General features: G+C 39.1%; 1 protein-coding gene across 3 annotated transcripts in view; it reads left to right on the forward strand.

Annotated features, from left to right (window-relative positions):
- The window catches only part of MAOB (monoamine oxidase B), an 86279-nt gene that overhangs the window by 39135 nt on the left and 24216 nt on the right, over nucleotides 1-22928 (forward strand). For all 3 annotated transcript variants that reach the window (XM_021710326.1, XM_021710320.1, XM_008053970.2), the window contains exons 4-7: nucleotides 8065-8169; nucleotides 8848-8939; nucleotides 20883-21024; nucleotides 22229-22378. In XM_021710326.1, coding sequence (XP_021566001.1) covers nucleotides 8065-8169; nucleotides 8848-8939; nucleotides 20883-21024; nucleotides 22229-22378 — 489 coding nt within the window. The remainder of the gene's footprint in view (nucleotides 1-8064; nucleotides 8170-8847; nucleotides 8940-20882; nucleotides 21025-22228; nucleotides 22379-22928) is intronic.

The following is a 22928-nucleotide window of genomic DNA, read 5'->3' on the forward strand; positions in this document are numbered from 1 at the left end:
ATAGATCACTGAGTATGATCTACTCGAAATCTATCCAAATTGCTGTGAAGTCCATATGTTTGTCCTTCTTTATGACTGCATAATATTCCATCGTGTATATCTACCACATTGTTTTTATCTAGTCCAGCTTCGATGGGCAGCATGGTTGGTTCCATGTTTTTGCTATTGTGAATAGAGCTGCAACAAATATGCATGTGTGTGTAGGTATCTTTTTTGTAGAATGATTTGTGTTCCTCTGGGTATATTCCCAATAGGGGGATTGCTGAGTCATATGGAAGGTCAATTTCTAGTTCTTTCAGAAATCACCACACTGTCTTCCAAAGAGGTCGCACTCGTTTGCATTCCCACCAGCAGTGTAGAAGCATTCCTTTCTCTCCGCATCCTCGCCAGCATCTATTGTTATTTGTTTTATTAATGATGGCCATTCTTACTGGGGTTAGGTGTTATCTCAATGTGGTTTTGATTTGCATTTCTCTGATGATGAGTGAGACTGAGCACTTTTTCATGTGTCTGTTGGCTACCTGTATATTTTCTTTTGAGAAGTGTCTATTCATGTATTTTGACCACCTTTTAATGGGGTTGTTTTTTTTTTTTTTTTTTCCCCTTTCGGTGCATTTGAGCTTCTTGTAGATCCTAGATGTTAAGCCTTTATCAGATATACAGTTGACAAATATTTTTTCCCATTCTGTGGGCTGTCTCCCTGCTCTCTTGATGGTTTCTTTTGCTTTGCAGAAGCTCATTAGTTTGATGAGGTCCCACTTGTCTATCTTATTTCTTAAGGTATGGGCATTTAGGGTTCTAAATAGGAATTGGTTGCCAGTTCCAACTTTTATAAGGGTGTCTCCTGCATTTCCTAAGATTCTTATAGTTTGGGGTTTTACGTTTAGGTCTTTGATCCATTTAGAGTTAATTTTTGTGTATGGTGATAGGTAGGGGTCCCGTTTCAATCTTCTGCATGTGGTCAGTCAGTTTTCCCAGCACTATTTACTGAATAGGTTCGCCTCTTCCCAGTGGTTGTTGTTGGAGGCTTTGTCAAAGAGCCGATTGAGAAATTGAGGCTTTGCTTCCAGAATCTCTATCCTGTTCCATTGATCTATATGCCTGTTCTTGTACCAATACCAGGCTGTTTTGACTACTGTAGCCTTATAGTAAAGTTTGAAGTCTGGAAGTGTGATACCTCCTGCTTTGTTTCTTTTGCTAAGGATTGTTTTGGCTATTTGTGGTCATTTATGTTTCCATATGAATTTCAGTATTGTCATTTCCAGGTCTGAGAAGAATGATGTTGGTAACTTAATGGGTATTGAGTTGAATCTGTAGATTGCCTTTGGTAGGATAGACATCTTAACAATATTGATTCTTCCTATCCGTGAGCATAGAATATTTTTCCTTTTGTTTGTGTCTTCTTGGATTTATGTGAGCAGTGTTTTGTAGTTCTCATTGTAAAGGTCTTTCACTTCTCTGGTCAGGAAGATGCCAAAGTATTTCATTTTTTTGTGGTTATTGTGAATGGGATTGTGCTTTTAATTTGGGTCTCTGCCTGCTTGTTGTTGGTGTATAGGAATGTAACTGTCTTTTGCACATTTGTTTTGTACCTTGAGACTCTTCCAAAGTCTTTTATCAGTGCAAGCAGGTTTTTGACAGATTCTTTTGGGTTTTCAAGGTATAGTATCATATCATCAGCAAAGAGGGATAACTTGACTTCCTCTATTCCTATTTGAATGCCTCTGATTTCCTTCTCTTGTCTAATTGCCCAAGCTAGGAGTTCCAACACAATATTGAACAAGAAGGGTGAAAGTGGGCAGCGTTGTCTTGTTCTAGTTTTCAGGGGAAATGTTTCCAGTTTCTGTCCACTTAGCAATATGTTAGCTGTGGGTTTATCATAAATAGGCAATTCCTATTTTGAGGTATGTTCCTTCTATACCTAGGTGTTTGAGGGTTTTTATCAAGAAGTGATGCTGGATTTTATCAAAAGCTTTTTCTGCATCTAGTAATATAATCATGTGGCTCTTGTTTTTGCATCTGTTGATGTATTTAATTACATTATGGTCTTGTGAATGTTGAGCCAGCCCTGCATCCTGGGGATGAAGACTACTTGGTCATGGTGGATGATTTTTGAGATGTGTTTTTGGATCCAATTTGCTAGAATCTTGTTGAGGATTTTTGCATCTATGTTCATAAGGGATATTGACCTGCAGTTCTCTTTTTTTGTTGGATTATTTACCTGGTTTGGTTATCAGTGTGATGTTAGCTTCATAAAATGATTTGGGGAGAATTTCATCCTTCTCAATTGCCTGGAATACTTTCAGTAGGATTGGTATCAACCCCTCCTTGTACGTTTTATAGAATTCTGCTGGAAAGTCATCTGGTCAAGGGTTGTTTTTTTGTAGGTAATTTTCATATCACAGAGTCAATTTCCTTCATTGTTATTGGTCTATTTAGTGTCTCAATGTCTTCTTGTTTCAACCTGGGGAGGTTGTGTGATGTCAGAAAGTCCTCCATTTCATTTAGGTTATCAGGTTTTTGTTTCCATATAAGTGTACATAGTAATCTCTGATAATCTTTTGTATTTCTTCAGGGTAAGTTGTGATTTGATCTTTTGTATTTCTGATTGTGTTTATTTGGGCTTTTTCTCTCTTTTTCTTGGTCATTCTGACTAGGGGTCCATCAATCTTGTTAATTCTTTCAAAGAACCAACTTTTTGTTTTGTTGATGTTTTCTATGATATTTTTGTCTTCTATGTTCTATATTGGGCTCTTATTTTGGTGATTTGGATTCTTCTCCTAAAGTTGGAGTTTTGGTGGTGTTCTCTTTCCAGTTCCCTTTGGTGATTTGTAAGGCTCTCCACTTGTGATCCTTCCATTTTCTTGAGGTGTGCTCATAGAGATATAAATTCCCCTCTTAGAACTGATTTCATGGCATCCCAAAACTTTTGGTAAGATGTTTCTTCATTTTCATTTGTTTCCAGGAATCTTTTAATTTTTGCTTTAATTTCGGTGTTACCCATTAGTTGTTCAGAGTTGTTTTGCATCATACTGTTTAGTATCCATGTCTTTGTGGGCTTTGGGGAAATTTTGTTGGTGTTGATATTTATTTTTATTCCACTGTGGTCTGAGAATGTGCATGGCAAGATTTCAACCTTATGGAATTTGTTCATGCTTGATTTATGGCCAGGGTGTGACCAATCTTGGAGTACATTCCATGTGGTGATGAGTAGAATGTATATTCTGTGGTTGTTGGGTGGAATAATCTGTAGGTATCTATTAAGTTCATTTAGTCGAGTGTCAAGTTTAGGTTCTGGATCTCCTTGTTGATTTTTTGCCTTGTTGAGCTATCTAAGGCTGTTAGTGGGGTATTCAAGTCCCCTGCTATAATAGTTTAGAGTCACATTTTTAAAAAGTTTATTTAGTAGTTGCTTTATAAATGCTGGTGCTCCTGTGTTGGGTGTATAAATGTTTAGGATGGATATTTCTTGTTGATGGATTAAATCTTTTGTCATTATGTAGTGTCCTTTTGCATATTTTTAAATTTTTGATAGTTTAAAGGTTGTTTTGTCTGACATTAAGAAGGCAGGTGTTGCAATCCTGCCTTCTTTTGTGATCCATTTGCCTGGAAACTCTTTTTCCATCCTTTAACTTTGAGTCTGTGTGCATCCCTTATAGTGAGATGAGTCTCCTGGATGCAGCAAATAATTGAGTCATCGTTTCTTATCCAGTTTGCCATTCTGTGTCTTTTCAGTGGTGCATTTAGTCCATTCACATTCAGGCTGACTATTGAAATGTGATTGTTTTTCCCTGTTATGAGTTTCTTATAAAGTTTTTTCTTTGTTTGCTTTTTTTTCTTTTGGCTTTGGGGTTGTTGTATGTGTGTGTTTTCAAGTTTCTTGTTGTGCTATATTCTCTGTTGATTCTGTAGCCTGCTGTTCTCTTGGGAAGTGTGCAGTCATTCTTTTTTTTCTTTCTTCTGTGTTTAATACCTTTTTAAGTGTCTCCTGTAGAACTGGTCTGGAAGCTGCATAATCACTTAGGGATTGGATGTCTGGGAAGGATTTTAATTCTCCATCACTGATGAAGCTGAGCTTGGTTGGATTGGAAATTCTTGGTTGAAATTGTTTATCTTTGAGGACTTTCAATATTGGATTTCAGTCCCTTCTTGCTTGCAGTGTTTCTGCCAATAGATCTGCTGCTATTCTGATCGGTTTCCCCAATAGCAAGTCTTTCTCTCTTGTTGCCTTTAGGATTTTTTCTTTTATTCTACTTTGTGTTGGCAAATTACTGTGACTAGGGTTTGGTATTTTTATTTGATGTCTTGTGGGGGCTCTCTGTATCTCTTGTGTTTGGTTGATCACATCTCTGGTGAAATGGGGAAAGTTTTCTTGGATTACCTCTTGGAATACATGCTCCAAGGTGTTCTCTATTTCCTTTTCTTCTGGGATACCAGTCAGGCATAGATTCAGCCTGTTGATTTAATCACATAATTCTTGTAGGCTTTGTTCTTTCTTTCCAAGTTTTCTTTCTGTGTTTTTTACAGATTGAGTTGATTCCATGTTCTGGTCTTCAAGTTCTGAGATTCTTTCTTCAGTTAGATTAATTCTGCTTTCCATGCTTGTCATCCTGTGATTTATTTCCTGGATGAAATTTTTTATTGCCAATATCTCTTTTATGAATTCTTTCAGTATTGCATCTTGTCTTTCTTGAGTCTTACTCACACTTTCCATCCATTCCATAATCCCTGTCGTTTTCTGGGGTCAGTTGTTGGTGACTTCCATTGTTTGGGCTCTGAGGTCTGATTTTTCAGGAATTTTCTCTTTGTTACACTTGAAGTTACTTGTGGTCTTCCATTGGGTTTTCCTCATTTGTGACTGAGCTCTTGCTTTTCTCGTTAGTCCTGTTATTCAGTGTCAGTGGGAAAGGCTTTCACTTCTGATATTTGCTCAACCCTCTATTCTTCCCTGATGCAGGCTCTGGATTTGTTCTATTTTGAAACGGGAATATGGGTGGGAAACTTTGCTGTCTTTTCTCTTGTAGTTTTGAAAGTTGAATAAGGTAGGGGGTGGGGAGCTAGAATTCAGAAACTACTTGCAAATCATAATGTTCACTGATTGTGGTATGTGCTCCCTGAGACTCACTCCCCACTATCACTCTATATGACAAGGCAATGTGTGTGTACCCCCTGCGTCCAAGATACAGTGACAGCAATGAGGAGAACAGAGAAAAATAGAATGAAATACGATGGACAAGAATTTTAAAAAAAGAAAAAAAAACACAGAACAGTGAAAGCAGAAACCAAAGCAAAAACAATTGAACACACACAAACACAGACATACACACACACCCCCAAACAAACTGGAATAACAACGAAGTGAAACCAACCAAACAAACAACAACAACAAACCAGGAAAACTAAACACACCTGCACACACATGCCTAGCACAACATGAATGGAGAAGAAAAAGAGAAAGATTGGAAAAACAAAAGCAAAAACAAACAAACAAAAAACCCCAAAGGAATTTAGATTGAACCCTCACATATATATTCACATGCACCTTAAACTAAAAAACATAAAAATAAAAAAGAGAAGAACAAAAGAGCAAAAGCAAACCACCACCAACAAAAAACCTGAAAGATGAACATGCAATCATTCACATACACACATAAACAGAAAAAAAAAAAAAAAAAATAGAAGAAAGAAAAAAGAAAGTAAAAACATGGGGGGATGCAGATCAAACCCTTACATACACATTAATGCACAAAGGTAGAATATTTAAAAATAGATGAACCAACAAACAGGCAAAAAAATTGAAAAAAAAATTAAAGAAAAGAAATAAAACCCTGCCATATTTTGGCAGGTTCTGTAATTGTTCCTCTCATCTGCTCTGCAGGGCTTCTGCCTCATTCACTCTCTCCCCAGTGTCTGGAGCAGGGAAGGAGGAAGGACAGTGGAGGTGGGTGGGGCTACAGTCCTCCCCTTCCACTCTCATATGGTCAGGAAGATCCCTTCCAGTGGGGAGGTGCAGGATTGTCACTTCCCCAGGTATGTACTCATGGGGGTGTCCCTGCCAGGCCTATCCTGGAATGGAGTTCTTCTATTAATGACTGATGTCCAGGCTCGGCCCGGGTTTGTCCCTCTCGTTGTGTCCCAGCTGTGTGGGTCTGATGCTCAGAGGATTGCAGGGGAAGGGAGTGTTGGGTCAGCCTGGACTCACCACTGATCTCTTTGGAGGTCTTCCTCATCCTTTTCTGGCCATACTGTTTACCATGGCTGGATCAGGGCAGGGGGTGGGGCACCTGAGACCCAGCACCCATTAGGTCCCTCCAAAGTTTGTGCTTTCAGGATATTACCTCTGTGTCATGATCAACCCCTGAGTAGTTGATCTACCAGTCACAGAGATGGGATCTGTTGCTCCGTGATGAACAAGTTGCCCCATTTTCAGGATGATGGTGGAGTACTTCTTTCACCTTTTCCAGTGGGAATCTGCCTCTGGCTCCCTCTACAGCCTTTGCTGCCAGCGTCTGGCCAGGCGCTGCAGTGGTGAGGCAAAACCTGTAGCTGGTGATCTCTCCTGCTGCAGTGGTGAGGCAGAGCCTGGAGCTGGTAGTCTCTCCCCACCACTTCTTCACAGGAAAACTTTTATCCATTTAAAAAAAATGGTGCTTGGCTTCTACAACCTGGGAAGTACTAGGGACCAAGCAGAGCAACTGCAGCACCAGCTGCTTCACCATGAGGGCTGTGGTTGCTGGCTCCCTAGCCCTCATTCATTCAGCCACTTACACACCCACTCACTCACCAGCACATACACAAAATTTTCCATACACTCACTCACACCGGAACTTGCATAGTCTGACTGGCTTGGTCACCATCTCCCTGACACCTCCAGTAGAATACCTTTAAACTTGAACTGCAACTTTTCCGTGGGTCATTGGCCTGCCCTGCAGATTTTAGATATGCTAACTTCCTCAATCACATGAGTGAAATCTTTAAAATAAATCTGAATTCATTCTCTCACTCTCATTCATATTCTACTCCGCCCCCCATTGGTTCTGTTTCTCTAGAGAAAATTAAGGAAAAAAGTAAGCCTGTGTCTGAACTCTTTTCTGAGAATCTTATGGCCTTGTTGGAGAGAAAGGATCAACATGACCACAGAATTCATACAAGAACTAATATGAAGTCTCTTCTCATTTTTCAAACCTAGTTTTTCCTGTCTAGAACATCAAAACAAGATGCAGCTTTGTTGAATGACTCAGAGTTATTGTGAGATTTCAGTTGACTGAGAACCTTGAGTTATTCCAATCCTATTGAAAGATGCTGTCAGCATGCGTAGCCTGGCTTCTGACTCAGGATGCCAACTTGACCCAAAGTGTGTTTTGTATGTGTCCCTTAACTGCCATCAACAAGTTAAACCTCTCAGATATTATTTGTGGGCTACCTTATTTTTAATCCTTGGAAAGAAGTGTTTCCTTTATCTTTATGTCAAGGTGTCCCTGTGGGGAGAACCAGGTGGGATAAACATGCCTGGAAGAGAGGCTTGAAGTCATCTCATCTTTCTGCTTTGACTTTGCTGATCTCTGGGAATTCCAGTGTTGACCTACCACATCTGAGTTCTTGGCAAAGCTTGCTGGGCCGTGTTTTGTGGCTCTTCCTACAGTTGATTGCATTTCAACGATTGGGTTTTCATCCCCTTCTAATTTGTATAATGTGTACAGTTATAATTTTCTGACCATCAAGGCAAACTGGGGCTCCTGATATTACTCGTGTCAAATGAGATTTAGGTAACCTCACTTCTGAACTGGTATTTATATTTTACATGGTAAATGTTCCAATTTCAGACAAAAGCCTCTTCACTGTGCTTGGTATGGCACTGAATTTATTTAGTTAACAGAGGATATTGCTGGAAATCTCTGCTAAGAAATTAAGTGGAGTTTGAGGACACAAGGAGCTAAAAGAATTGAGTATATGTCACATATTGATAACTAACATGATTTTGCTTGTAGACATTTACCAATTGGCAGATTAACTACTTTTACATTGTAATAAATACTTCCCTTTAAAATATCTTGTTTCTCACAGGGCAAGTCATACGCCTTCAGGGGCCCATTCCCACCTATATGGAATCCAATTGCTTACCTAGATCATAACAACCTTTGGAGGACGATGGATGACATGGGGCAAGAGGTAAAGCTTCCTAAAGCTTCTCTGACTAAATTCCTATTTTTCATATTAAGTTTAGTCCTTAAAAGAAAGAAGGCACAATGTGTCTTTCACCACTGTCTAGCATATTATGAGCACATAGTAATAATTAGTAAAGATTTGTGAAATGAATGAACTTATTTCTAGCCTCTAAAAGAATTAGATACCAAACAGATTGCTATTTGTATACTACTGATGAGTGGGCAGAAAAAAAAATGTATCACTCAGTCCTCCTGGAATGATGTTTCTAATTTAGAAAATCCTCAGGACATAGCAAAGTTACACATCTGGGTCTTTGAGTCACCACCATGTCCAAACAGCTCATAAGTAAACATACACAAAGTTTAACTGAAAACTCCAATTTAGACATGATTTGGTAAGCTGTCTGATCCTTGTTAAATAGTTGAATTTATTAATGTTCTCTAGAAGTTAGTAAACCACATTTGGAAATAAGCCAGCTGCAACATCCCTTCATTTATTGTGCAGTAAGTATTATCACAAATAAAACATGACTCGAGTGTATTTATAATAGGAAAGCAATACAGACAGTATTGATGATGCAGTGAAAGTAACTATTGGGGAACTTTGGAGAATGTAATTTTTTTCCTTAATAAACTAGAGCTTTCAATATTATTTGAACAGTTATCTAACATTTGAATGTAGATTCCCAGTGATGCCCCCTGGAAGGCACCCCTTGCAGAAAAATGGGACCACATGACAATGAAGGAGCTGCTGGACAAGATCTGCTGGACTGAGTAAGACTTGCCATTAGACACAGGCATTTATAATGACCATCTTTCAGGGTTATTTAGTAATACCATTTGACAGGTATGGGACAAGCATCTGCTTTGTGTCTCATTGACCAAGTGGAATGCTAAAAAATATTGGAACTGGCTCCTACTCTAAAGATGTTTATACATCTAACTTACTTATTTGGAATAGTTTTGTATCACAAAGATGGTATTACCCCATGACGTCCTCAGAAGAGACCAGAATGTGCCACCTCCTTTACCTAAAACAGCTCAAAGACTATCAACTTAAATATCTCATTTGCCAAGTTGTTGATGCAAAACTATTTTTGTCTCTCTCACTGCTGGCAAGATGTAGAGGTGGTTAGCATACACATTGGAAACACCTTATGTGATGTAGTACAACTCTTCAAGGATTTAAAGAACTTGCAGAGCTGTTCTCTAGATAATTCACAACTATAGGGGAAACATATATGACTGAACTGACTGCTCCCCTTTGGTGAAAAAGAAAGTATTCATGAGTTAAGCATTAAACTCTTGTTGGTAGAACTGGGTACTATATAGAAATTCTGAAGGTGTATAGACAGGCCAAATGGAGAAGCCACACTGCTCTTGGACAGCAGGGAAAATGGAAATAACTATGGAGGTTTCAATTCAAGCACACAGTGATTCTGTGGTAAGCAAAGTAAGGGAAATGGAAGCGAAGCTCAAGGAGAATGCCCTTTTGCCAAACAGCATTAGTTGAACATATGTTTAACGCTGGGATTGATGTCTTCATTCTCTAGGCATGGGGGTTGGAGGCACAGGAAACCGGGCATTGCTAACTAAAAGTGAAAACAAGTTTTTAGGAATATTTGAATCTAAGAAATGGAACTAACCAATGGACATAAAATGTACATATTTCCTTTTGCTTTGTTTTGCTGTTTTGTTTTGTTCTTGGGACAGGGTCTCACTCTGTTGCTCAGGCTAGAGTACAGTGGTGTGAGCATTGCTCTCTGCAGCCTCAAACTCCTGTGTTCAAGTGATCCTCCCACCTCAGCCTCCTGAGTATCTGGGGTTTCAGGCACAGGTCGCCATTCTTGGCTAATTAAAAAAAATTTTTTTTTTTTGTTGTAGAGAGAGGTCTTGCTATGTTGCCCAGGCTGGTCTTAAACTCCTGGCCTCAAGTGATCCTCCTGCCTCAGTCTCCCAAAGTGCTGGGATTATAAGCCACCACACCTGGCCCTACATACTTCTTGATATAGAAATTCAGTGTCTTAGAATTTAACTTAAAGAAATAGAGAGAAAAGAAGAATGGAGGGGGCATGCAGAGAGGGAGAGAGGAAGAAAGCGTGAGAGATGTTCATTTAAAGCATTATTTTTAAAAGGGAGAATCTGAATGTCTAATCATAGAAAATTAGCTAAATTAAGTATGAAACATCTGAAAAATGGAATATGCTAGAACCTTTTAAAATCATATTTTATAGGAATATTCAATGGATTGAAAAAATAGTAATATTAAACACATAGAAAAGCAAGCTGTCATATAGTGTGATATATTATCTCATTTCCAAAAATGAAACTGTTTATATATGTACTGCAAAGGCAATGGAAATCCATCAAAATGTTTTTAATATTTAATATTACCAAGAAAATATTTAAAATAAATATTTTAAAAACATCACATCATTAGAAATTCTTCTTTAAACACTATATTTCATGGCTACAGAATATTCCACGAAAGTGAATACCATAATGTATTTATTCATTGTCAGTATGTTGAATGTTTTGGTTACTTATCATTTTTCTTTATTATTATTATATGATACTCCATAATAGACATCTTTATGCTTCCCCTATGTCTTCAACCTTTGAAAGCAACCAATTCTGGAAGAGTAAAATTTTTTTATATCATAAAATCAATGCCTATTATTAATTATATCATTTTTAGCACTTATCTATGCTATTTAATACTTCTTATGAGAATATAGTTTAAAATATAACTTAATTTTTATTGTAATAAAATGACTTATTTTTAAATTCTATATTTTAGATTTTCAAAATAGAGTGAGTATATAATTATTTGCATTTGTTTTATAACTTCTGCTATGAAAAACTTTTAATACATTTTGTTAAGTGTTTTCTTAAACTTTTTGAAGACAGGACCAATTATATTTCTTTGGGATAATAGAGACTTGACATTTTCTATTATAGCCCTTAGCCTAGTACTTCACTTATTGAACAATCTATGTAGTCATCTGACAAAATAAAGCATTATGAGATATTAGAAGTATGTAAACACAAGACAATTTTCTAACTCTTCCTAAGCAAAATAATAATTTCTTGGTTTTAAAGGAAGTAATCCCCAGAATACTCAACTTATGGTTATTCAAACCAAGTCACAATTATACATTCACAGATAATGTTGATCTTTCTTTGACTTATTATCTTTTATAATGTGCTCTTCAGAAACACAAATTATATCTTCAATGTGATCACAGCTATACAAACACATTTTTTAAACCTATACTTAGAAAAATTCATCAAAATGAGACAGTGATCATCTTTTGGGGGCAGATATATGGAAGAAACTCATTCTCCCATCTTTTTATCTTATAAATTTTTCAAATTTTATGTAATGTGCACGTATTTTTCATGTAGAAATATATTATAACATTTATCTTTTGAAAAGTCAACAGAGCAAAAAATACAAAATATTATTGCACTAACTTCCTTGACCTTCCATCCCTCAAATATTGTTCTTCTCATTTCTTTTCTTACTGAAGCTCCTAAGGTAAATCAAATAAAGGATTAAGAATAGACTGGTCCTTTAGAAAGAATTACTTTTAGATCTCCCTTCATTTCAAACTAGGATTATTTTCTTCTCACCATATTGGCAACAATAGCAACTAGGATTGTGGCAATATTGTTATGTTTAATATTATATTAATTTAATGTATAATATTAATATTGATATAATTAATTTAATATTATATCAATATTTAATATAGCTGGACCAGTGTTATGTTTTAGCTATTTGTTACTCGCTTTACCTTATGCCCCTGAATTCACCTATAAAATAAGGAGCAAAGGGTACCTGCATAATCAATGTTTGTATACCCAACCCTGAATTGTACCCCACATCTTTATAATAAAAAATAAAATAAAATAAAATAAGAAGCAAAGAAACAGGATATCAGGAAACAGCAAAGGATATTTTCACTTTGGAGTAATATTTTAAACCCCAGTCTGAATAATTGCTTTAGATGGATACCACAAATTGCCTTTGCAAAGAAAGTGTGAGTTAGCAAATTCCATTCCTTCAGTTATCACAAACAATCTTACAAAACTAGCTCTAAGTCACTTAGTGTATATATGACATCATTGTACAGGCTGTAATAATGGGAAATGTCACAAAAGTGCTATCAGGTTGTTATGGCTGTGAACAAATGTCAACTGATATGTGTGTTAGGCATGATTCTACAAACTTCCAGAATCAAGATACACTAAAGTAGAAGGACACTCTTTGGTGAATATATGCACTTCCAAGGGTGTCAAATGACTAATTATAAAACATTTTCAGGTATTAAAAACATGAGTTTTGAGTCAGGTGTGCTCTGGTTTCAAGTTGTACCATTACATATTGCTAAATTCTCTGAGACTCAGTTTTCTAGCATGTGAACTGGGGAAAAATAATGTCCATTTTATAGGGTTGTTGTGACAGTTCAACAGGATAATAAGTTTAAAGATCGTGAAGTGTGGAAAGAGTTCAATGAATAGAAGACAGTATCATTTATTCTACCCATTGTAAACACAACCAGGTGGAAAATTCTGTCTCAGATGTAACCAGATTAGTAATAAGTAAACCTTATGTTAAAGTCAAAAGGAGGATTTGTCCTTATTAAGGGTATCCCAGTGTGCACATTACTATGAGTGAATTTGAGGGGCTAGTAGATATAATGAAGCCCTTGAAATTGTATGAGGTCATTTACTTTCTGATGTGTCTTCTGATAGGATACAAGCTTTCATCATTTCCTGCCAACCCTGTGCAAAAGTTTACTTCTAGGTTTTTCTCTCCTTTTTATTTTAAATATGTGGGGTACAATTCAGGGTTAGGTATACAAATGTTCATTGTGCGGGTACCCATGTTGAGGTGTGCCCCCCCCCCACTGGCAGTTTCCCTACTGCAAATCCTGCCCCCACCCTTCCCTGGCAGTTTCCCATTTCTGCCAATCCCTTTTTTTACAGTATTACAATAGTTGTTCAAGGTCTACTGATACTCGGTTCTTTGTTTCTGTGATAGATCACTCAGTATTATAGACTCTAAGTCCATTCAAGTTGCTGTGACGATCATAATTTTGTCCTTCTTTTGGCTACATAAGATTCTGTCGTGTATATGTACCACATTTTCTATGCAGTTCTCTTTCGATGGGCATCACGGTTGGTTCCATGTTTTTGCCATTGTGAATAATACGGCAATAAACAGGCATGTGCAGTATCTTTTTCATAAAGGGATTTGAGTTCCTCCGGGTATATTCCCAGTAGGGGGATTGCGGTGTAGTATGGGACGTCGATGCTTAGGTCTTTTAGGAATCCTCACACTGTTTTCCACAGAGGCTGTACTAGTTTACACTCCCACCAACAGTGTAGAAGTGTTCTTTTTTCCCCCACATCCTCTTCAGCATCTGTTGTTTTTTGAGTTACTGATGATGGCCATGCTGACTGGAGTTAGGTGGTTATCTCTGTGTGGTTTTAATTTGCATTTTTTTGATGACTAGTGAGGCTGAGCATATTTTCATGTATCTGTTGGCTGCTCATGTCTTCTTTTAAGAAGTGTCTATTCATATCTTTTGTCCACTTTGTAATGGGACTGTTTGTTTTTTTTTCTTTTTGGCACGTTTGAGTTCCTTGTAGATCCTAGATGTTAGACCTTTGTGAGATATACAGTTGGCAAATATTTTTTCCAGTCTGTGGGCTGTCTCCCCACTCTCTCAATGGTTTCTTTGACTTTGCAGAAGTTTTTCAGTTTGGTGAGGTCCCACTTGTCTATCTTATCTCTTATGCCATGGGCACTTGGGGTTTTGATCAGGAATTGGTTGCCAGTTCCATTTTCCATAAGGGTGTCTCCTGCATTTTCTAAGGTTCTTATAGTATGAGGTTTTATGTTTAGGTCTTTGATCCATTTAGAGTTGATTTTTGTGTATGGTGATAGGTAGGGATCTTTTTTTAATCTTCTGCATGTGGTCAGCCAGTTTTCCCAGTACCATTTACTGAATAGGCTCTCCTCTCCCCAGTGGTTGATGATGGAAGCTTTATTGAAGATGAGTTGGTTGAGAAATTGATGTTTTGCTTCTGGAATCTCTATCCTGTTCCGTTGGTCTACATGCTTGGTCTTGTAGTAATACCAGGCTGTTTTGATTATTGTGGCTTTATAATAAAGCTTAAAGTCTGGGAGCGTGATGCCTCCTACTTTGTGTGTGTGTGTGTGTGTGTGTGTGTGTGTGTATGTGTGAGTTGTTTTTTTTTTTCTGGCCGAGTATTGTTTTGGCTATTCTCGGTTGTTTATGTTTCCATATGAATTCGTGTATTGTCATTTCCAGGTCTGAGAAGAGTGCTGCTGGTAATTTAATGGGTATTGTGTTAAATCTGTAGATTGCCTTGGATAGAATGGATACTTAACAATGCTGATTATTCCAATACATGAGCATGGAATATTTTTCCATTTGTGCCATCTTTGATTTCTTTGAGCAGTGTTTTGTAGTTTTCGTTGTAAAGGTCTTTGACAAGGTATTCCATTTTTTGTGGCTATTTTGAATGAGATTGTGCTTTTTATTTGGATTTCTGTTTGTTTATTGTTGGTGCATAGGTATGTGACTGACTTTTGCAAATTTATTTTATACCCTGATACTTTGCCAAAGTCCTTTACCAGTGCAAGAAGGTTTTGGACAGTTTCTCGTAGGTTTCGAGTTATAGAACCATGTCATCTGCAAAGAGGGGACAGCTTAATGTTCTGTTTTCCTATTTGGATACCCCTGGTTTCCTTCTCTTTTCTGATTGCTCTAGCTAGGACTTCTAATACTGTGTTGAATTACAGTATTAGAGGGATGAGAGTACAACATTGTTTTGTTCCAGTTTTCAGGGGAAATCATTCCAACTTCTGGTTGTTTACCAGTATGTTGTCTATGGGTTTCTAGTAGGTAACTCTTACTATTTTGAGAGAAGTTCCATCTATGCCTTGGTGTTTGAGGTTGTTTATCAAGCAGCAGCGTTGGATTTTATCAAAAGCTTTTTCTACTTCTAATGATATAATCACGTGATTTTTGTTTTTATATCTGTTGATGCATTTACTTACTTTTATGGTCTTACGGATGTTGAACCAGCCCTGGATCCTGGGGATGAAGCGTACTTGGTCATAACAGATGATTTTTGAGATGTGTTGTTGGATCCTGTTTGCTAGAATCTTGTTGAGAGTTTTAGCATCTGTATTCATCAAGGATATTGGCCTGTGGTTCTCTTTCTTGTTGGGTCTTTACCCGGTTTGGCTATCAATGTGATGTTAGCTTCATAAAATGATTTGAGAATTCCATCTTTCTCAATTGCTTGGAATACTGGTCCAGGCCTTTTTTTTTTTTTTTTTTGTAGGTAGTTTTCTTATGACATAGTCGATTTCCTGGATTGTTATTGGTCTATTTAGGGGCTCGATTTCTTCTTGTTTCAACCTGGGAAGGTTGTGTGATGTAAGAAAGTCCTCCATTTCATTTACATTTTCGAGTTTGTTTCCACACAGGTGAACATAGTAATCTCTGATAATCTTTTGTATTTCTTCAGGGTCAGTTGTGACTTCATCTTTTGGATTTCTGATTGTGTTTATTTGGGATTTTCCTCTCTTTTTCTTGGTCTAGATAGGGGTCCATCAATCTTGTTTATCCTTTCAAAGAACCAACTTTTTGTTTCATTGATTTTTTTGTATTATATTTTTGTCTTCAATGTCCTGAATTTGGGCTTTTATTTTGGTGATCTGGATTCTTCTATTGAAGTTAGGGTTTTGGAGGTCTTGCTTTTCCAGCTTCCTTAGGCTGTTAACTTGTGATCTTTCCATTTTCTTCATGTGTGATTGTAGAGATATGAATTCCCCTCTTAGGACTGTTTTCATGACATTCCAGAGATTTTGATAAGATGTTTCTTTGTTTTCATTTGTTTCCAGGTATCTTTTAACCTCTGTTTTTATTTCCATGTTGACCCAGGAGTTGTTTAGCATCATGGTGCTTAGTGCCCATGTCTTTGTGGGTTTGGGGGGGAACTTTGTTACTTTGTTGGTGTTGATATTTATTTTTATTCCACTGTGGTCTGAAAAGGTGCATGGCAGAATTTGAATCTTATGGAACTTTTAAATGCTTGATTTATGTCCAAGGATGTGGTCAATTGTAGAGTACATTCCCCGTGGTGATGAGTAGAATGTATATTCTGTGAGTTTTGGGTGGAGTGTTCTATAGGTGTCAATTAAGTCCGTTTGGTCAGGCATCACATTGAGTTTCTGGAACTCCTTATTGACTCTTGTCTTGATAATCTATCTAGGGTTGTTAGTGGGGTGTTTAAGTCCCCAGCTATGATAGTGTTTGAGTTGATATCCTTTTTTAGTTTACTTAGAAGCTGTCTTATGAAAGTTGGTGCTCCCATGTTGGTTGCATATATGTTTAGGATGGATATTTCTTGTTGATGGATTTTTTTTTTTTTGAGTTGGAGTCTCACTCTGTCACCCAGACTCACTGCCCAGGCGGGTCTCGAATCTGCGGGCTCAGGCAATCCACTCACCTCAGCCTCCCAAAGGCGTGGGATTACAGGCTGAGCCACCGAGCCAGGTGATGGATTTTTATCATTGTGTAGTGACCTTTCATATCTTTTTAAATTTTTGATAGCTTAAAAGGTATTTTTTCTAATATTAAGATGAAACTTAGCTTAGCTGGGTAGATAATTCTTGGTTGAAATTGTATATCTTTGAGAATTTTGAAGGTTGGACTCCAAGCTCTCCTAGCCTGAAGTGTTTGTGTAGATAAGTCTGCTGCTATTCTAATTGGTCTTCTCCAGTAAGTAGTCTGAACTTTCTCTCTTCCTGCCTTTAGGACTTTTCTTTTACACCTACTTTGTGTAGGCGAATTACTATGTGTCTGGAAGTAGGTCTTCTCATTTGTTGTTTTGCAGTGGTTCTCTGAATCTCTTGTATTTGAATGGTAGTGTCACTGATAAGATGAGGAAGTTTTCTTGGATAATTTCATGGAATGTTTGTGCCAAGGTGGTCTCTGTATATCTGCCTCAGAGATTCCATTTAATCTTAATTTTGGCCTCTTGAATAATTGCTCATCTCTTGGAGGTTTTGTTCTGTCATTTTAAGCTTCTTTTCTATGTTTTCAACAGTTTGAATTAGTTCCATATTTTGGTCCTCAAGTTATGAGATTCTTTCTTCTTCTTGGTTAATTTTGCTTTCCATGCTTGTCAGTTTGTTGTTTATTTCATTCACTGTATTTTTTATTGCTGTTATCTCAGTTATCAACTCCTTCATTCTTTCCTCTTTTCTCTCCTCATTTCTATTTACTCTCTTTTGATATCTGGGTTTGTGGTTTGAGACCAGTCATTCTGGGGGCTCTTCATTGTTTGAGTTCCAGAGTCTGTATTCTCAGTGGCTGACCTCCCAGGGGTCTGTGTGAAACTCGTATTCTTCCCTTGGTTTTTCCTCATTTGTGCAGGTTTTCCTCTTTCCATTTTTTTTTTTTTTACCTCTTCTTTAATGCTGTTGTTCAGTGATGGGGGATAACTTTTATTTCTGTTTGCTCAATCTTCTTTTTTTTTTGAGTTAGAATCTCACTCTGTCACCCAGACCAGAGTGCAATGGCCGCTCCTGGCCACTGCAGCTTCGACCTGCTGGGCTCCAGCGATCTTTCTGCCTCAGCCTTCCAAGTAGCTGGAACTACAGGTGTGTGCTACCACGCCTGGCTAATTTTTTATTTATTGTAGAGACGAGGTCTTGCCAAGTTGTCCAAGCAGGTCTCGAACCCGCGGGTTCAGGCAATCCACTCACCTTGGCCTCCCAAAGTGCTGGGATTACAGGCTGAGCCACCAAGCCCGGCCATGCTCAATCTTCTATTCTTCCTTATGTAGAGCCTCTGGTTTTGTTCAATTCTGAAGCTGGACTAGGGGTGGGGGCCTGTGCTTATTGCAGTTTTGAGATTTAATTGATGGGGGAGCTGTGATTCAGAAGGTATCTGCAGATCCCAGTATCTGCTGACAAGTGTGTGGACCCTCTGAAATCCACTTCCCACTGCCTTACAATCTGTCTATGCAGTGGGGTTGTATGTTTGCTCCCTGAAAGCAAAATGAGTTAAGAAAAGGGAAAAGGAAAGAGAAAGACAAAAGGGAGGTAGAGAGAGAGAGAAGAAAAGGGAAAATAGATAGGCGTGCTAACTAACAAATAAACAGAGAGACAAAGACAGAAAAAACAAAAAAGGCAAAAACATACAGACCCCACAAACAAATAGACAAAAACCCCTTGTTGGTGTTCTCTCCCTCAAAAATACCCATATATAATAGAGAATCTAAAAAAAAATTAAAATAACAGAAACAAGGCAAGTACAAAAACATAAACAAAAACAGAAAGAAAGAGAGAAGAAAAAGCTAAAACTAAAACAAAAAACAAACAAGAAGAAAAACAAAAACTCACTCTGTTTTTGTGAGTCTAGGTCCCTCAGGTCTCTGCCTCTGGGAGTGGCTCTGATCTCCAGGCCCTCCCTCTGCTCTCAGTGCAGGCCAGTAGGGCTGCTCCCAGCATGAGTCAGATACCCCACAGACTAGTGTGGGAGGAGTGAATCTGATCCAGACTCACCCTAATCACTGCTGCTGCTGCTGTCAAGTCTCCCAATCAGATCTGACGTGTCTGTGCCTGTTCCAGCATGGGGGGAGGGGCATCTGTCTCTCCTAGTCTGATGAAATAATAGCCTCTGGGTCCCAAAATGGAGGCTGGGTGGAGTTAGGTGGAGCAATGCAAGTCTCTGCCTGGTCTGGCACTGAGAAGATGGCACCCGTTGACATCCTGTCACTGGCATTGGAACTTTATTCCAGATTTCCACTACCTGACTTTTCGTGTCAGTTCTGCTGCTGCAGGTGATGGCATGAGCTGGGTGCCAGTACTGAGGGGGTGACTGTTCTCTGCTGCCTCCTCTCAAGAGAGCCCTGAGAATTGCAGATGATCTTGCGCATACGGGTCTCCAATCTCAGGGAGGTGGTGGGTTGCAGTCACCTCCAGAAGAGAGCCCCAGGTGCATGAACCCGAGTCTCCCCTCAGACAGACTTTCACTCACCCACTGACACACACACACTGAAGCAGAGAGTCTTTATGGACACTCGCTTTTGCGGAGACTCTCACAGTCTGACCTGTTACATCGCCATCTTGCCCAGAAGTCCTAACTTCAAACTTACCTCTATTAATTGCTTTCTCCCTCATCATCCTTTGAACTTGTCTTCTGTTAATCAGTAAAGTAACTAGATAGATAACTGTGATTGATTTTGTGTTTGGTGTAATACCTAGCATACCTTTTGCTCATTATGGAGGTTTTAAAAATAATGTTTAATTGATACTTCTCATCAATCATTCATCAAGAAATTATTGAGTGCTTACTATGTGCCTATTTTGTTATAGGGGACACTATGAGTGAGTAAGATAGGGTCCTTGCTCTCCTAAGATGAGATTCGAGTGGAGGAGATAGCAATAAAAATAATAAACCAATAATTAAGATAATTTCAGACAGTGAGAAGAGTTTTAAAGATGCTATACAATGGCAAAATAATAGATCATGCCAGGGTGCTGGGAAATGAAAGCCGGTGCCCTTTTCATAGTTGAATAAGAGTATTTCTTTCTTTTTTTTTTTTTTTTTTGAGTTGGAGTCTCACTCTGTCGCCCAGACTAGAGTGCAGTGGCCGCTCCCGGCCACCGCAGCCTCGACCTGCTGGGCTCCGGCTATCCTTCCGCCTCAGCCTTCTGAGTAGCCGGAATTACAGGCATGCACTACCATGCCCGGCTGATTTTTTTGATTTATTGTAGAGATGAGGTCTCGCTGCCCAGGTGGGTCTCGAACCCGCGGGCTCAGGCAATCCACTCACCTCAGCCACCCAAAGGTGCGGGATTAGAGGCTGAGCCATTGAGCCTGGCAAGAGTATTTCTTTCTAAGGAAACAGAGTAAGTAGGAGAGAGCACAAGACGAGATTAAAAAGGTAAGCATGAACTAGATCACTTATAGCTTTGGAAGCCATGGAGAAAGAGCTGAATCTTATTCTGGTTTTGAGAGGATGTCACTGGAGGGATGTAAGCAAGAAAATGATATGATTTAATTTATTTATATTTTAGAAAGAGCACCATGGTAGGAAGGGAGGGAAAAGGATCTGGCTTTGAACGTGGTGAATAGATACCAGGTGAGGAGGGGTGAAGGCACAGAGGCTAGGGTGAAAGAAATACTTGCAATACTCTTGGCAAGTGATGATGCTAAATTGGTGGTGATGAAGGTGGAGTAATGTGGTGAGAGATAGCAGGGTTTCCTGCTGGATTGGGTGGAGGCAGGGTGATGAAAGAGAGAAATTATGTTTGATTTTCAAATGTTGGTTTTAGCCATTGGAGTGAATAGAGGTGCCTTTTACTGAGATGGGGCTCACTGGAAAGTAACAGGTATGTGGGGAGAAATCATGACAGCACAGAATGTGATAGAAGCCAATTCTGAGTAAGGTGTTTTGCTTAAAGGGAAAATAAATCTGGTACTTCCAAAATCTCTGATGTCATGTTTTACTATATCACATTGTAGTAATGATTTTCTGCAACTTGCCAAAGTGTGCTAAACTAGGCAAGTAAATGTATAATTTGAATAATTTTTAGAGAGTTAGGAAGATGCTCTTGTGCATTTACCAATTTGGCTCTTGTTTCTTCCTGAGCAGATCTGCAAAGCGGCTTGCCATTCTCTTTGTGAACCTGTGTGTCACTGCGGAGGCCCATGAGGTCTCTGCTCTCTGGTTTCTGTGGTACGTGAAACAATGTGGAGGGACAACAAGAATCATCTCAACAACCAATGGAGGGCAGGTACCCATCCATTCCCCCATCATCCCAACAGAAAACCACCACTACTGAAATGAATGATACACATCAGTCTTTAATCATGAACTGCTGAAGCAGGGGACAGGCTTATGACTTTTGGAGCTTTACTATTTATGTTTGAGAGCATAACAGCTCAAAGTGGCTTTTGCAAGGGAGAGTCTGTTGTCAAGTACCCACTGTGAGACCCCCATGACCGATGCAATTGTAGAACTAGGCTTGTCTCTATGTACTGTTGCCATTTTCCATCTGGATATACATTCCATTATTATTTGGTAAGTTTGTAGGGGAACATCTGGAGACCTTAGCTCGAACACTTCTTAGAAAGCTCAAAAAGGAAATTCAGAAATGCATTTTCAATTTAAAACACACATACCACACATGAAATTCATTCATTCAGTGCCTATTTCCTGAGCCTCGATATTGTATAAGTCACTGTGCTAGGCATAGTAGGGAACAGATTAGAGTTCTTAGATAATCTTCTTGGTTTTCATGTTCATTTCTTTCCCCTTCTCCTTTTCCTCTTCTTCCTTTTCATCCCCTTCCTCTTTCTCCTCCTCCTCCTTCTTCTTTCTGGAACATAACTGAACTGAAAATTGAGGAGGCAGTCAGCTCAATTGTGTGCACATTCAGGTAGAACATTTGGAAGCCTCAGCAGGGCTTGGGATAGGTGGGTGCAGTGCAGTGAAATGACCTCAGTGTCTGCAGGAGCAGCAGACACCTTACCCAGGGATAAAACCCTGCAAGAGAAAGTAGGCCAGCCTGGGGGGAAAGAGCATGGTGGGGGACTTGGAGGCTCTGAGTCCGAGTCATATGATAGGGGAAAACAGGCAAGCCAGGGCAGAACTTTAGGTAGGGCCTTCTCTAGGCCAAGCAGCTCAACCAAATAGTGCAGATGAGACAGAGAACAGGGATGGTGACCAGACCGGTGGGACATAGGGGTCATTCTGAAGGTGTTCAGCTGAGGCTGGAGCCTGGGAACCCACAAAAGCATAGCCTGGAAGGTGACTTGGAAAACCTTCAATGTTGTCCAAAGCCAGCAAGTCCCAGTTAGAAAACGATGGTGAAAGACACTACTCACAACATGAAATGTTATACAACTTAGAGTAAATCTGTGTGAGGAAAACTAGCAACTTAGCAATGTATGCCCACTCCTGTACTTCCCACCCACCTTGAGTCCTTTTCTTTTCAGGAGAGGAAATTTGTGGGTGGATCTGGTCAAGTGAGTGAGCAGATAATGGACCTCCTTGGGGACCGAGTGAAACTGGAGAGACCTGTGATCCGCATTGACCAGACAGGAGAAAATGTCCTTGTAGAGACCCTAAACCATGAGGTGTATGAGGTAACTGTGGGATTGTAAATATCTATTTGGTCTTCCTCCCAGTTTATTGACACCTAACTTCCTAAGATCCTTGGACTCTCTAAAGTGCTGTCTTTTGTATGCTAATGATTGTCTGGTGACCGGCAGCACCTAGGCAGCTTCAGGATGGGGCTCATGACCTGAAAAACCAAGGCAGGATTAGAGGGTTTGGGACTTTCAGCTCCACCTCCAATCTCCAAGGAGAGGAAAGGGGCTAAATGTTGAATTGATCACCAATGGTCAATGACTTAATCAATCATGGCTGTGTAATGAAGCTTCCACAAAAACTCAAAGGTCGAGATTCAGAGCTTCCAGTTAGCTGCACACATGGAGGATCCTAGAGGTTGGCACACCAGGGGAGGACATGGAAGCTCCACGCTCCTTCCCACGTGGCTTGCCCTATGCATCCCTTAATCTCTCCCCTTTGTAATATTCTTTATGATAAACTGGTAAATGTAAGTCAGTGTTTCCCTGAGTTCTGTGAGTGGCTCTAGCAAATTAATCAAATTCAAAAAGGGGACCATGGGAACCC

This window comes from Carlito syrichta, unplaced genomic scaffold (assembly GCF_000164805.1).
Source record: "Carlito syrichta isolate Samal-C Ts95f unplaced genomic scaffold, Tarsius_syrichta-2.0.1 Scaffold76736, whole genome shotgun sequence".
Classification (NCBI taxonomy): domain Eukaryota; kingdom Metazoa; phylum Chordata; class Mammalia; order Primates; family Tarsiidae; genus Carlito; species Carlito syrichta.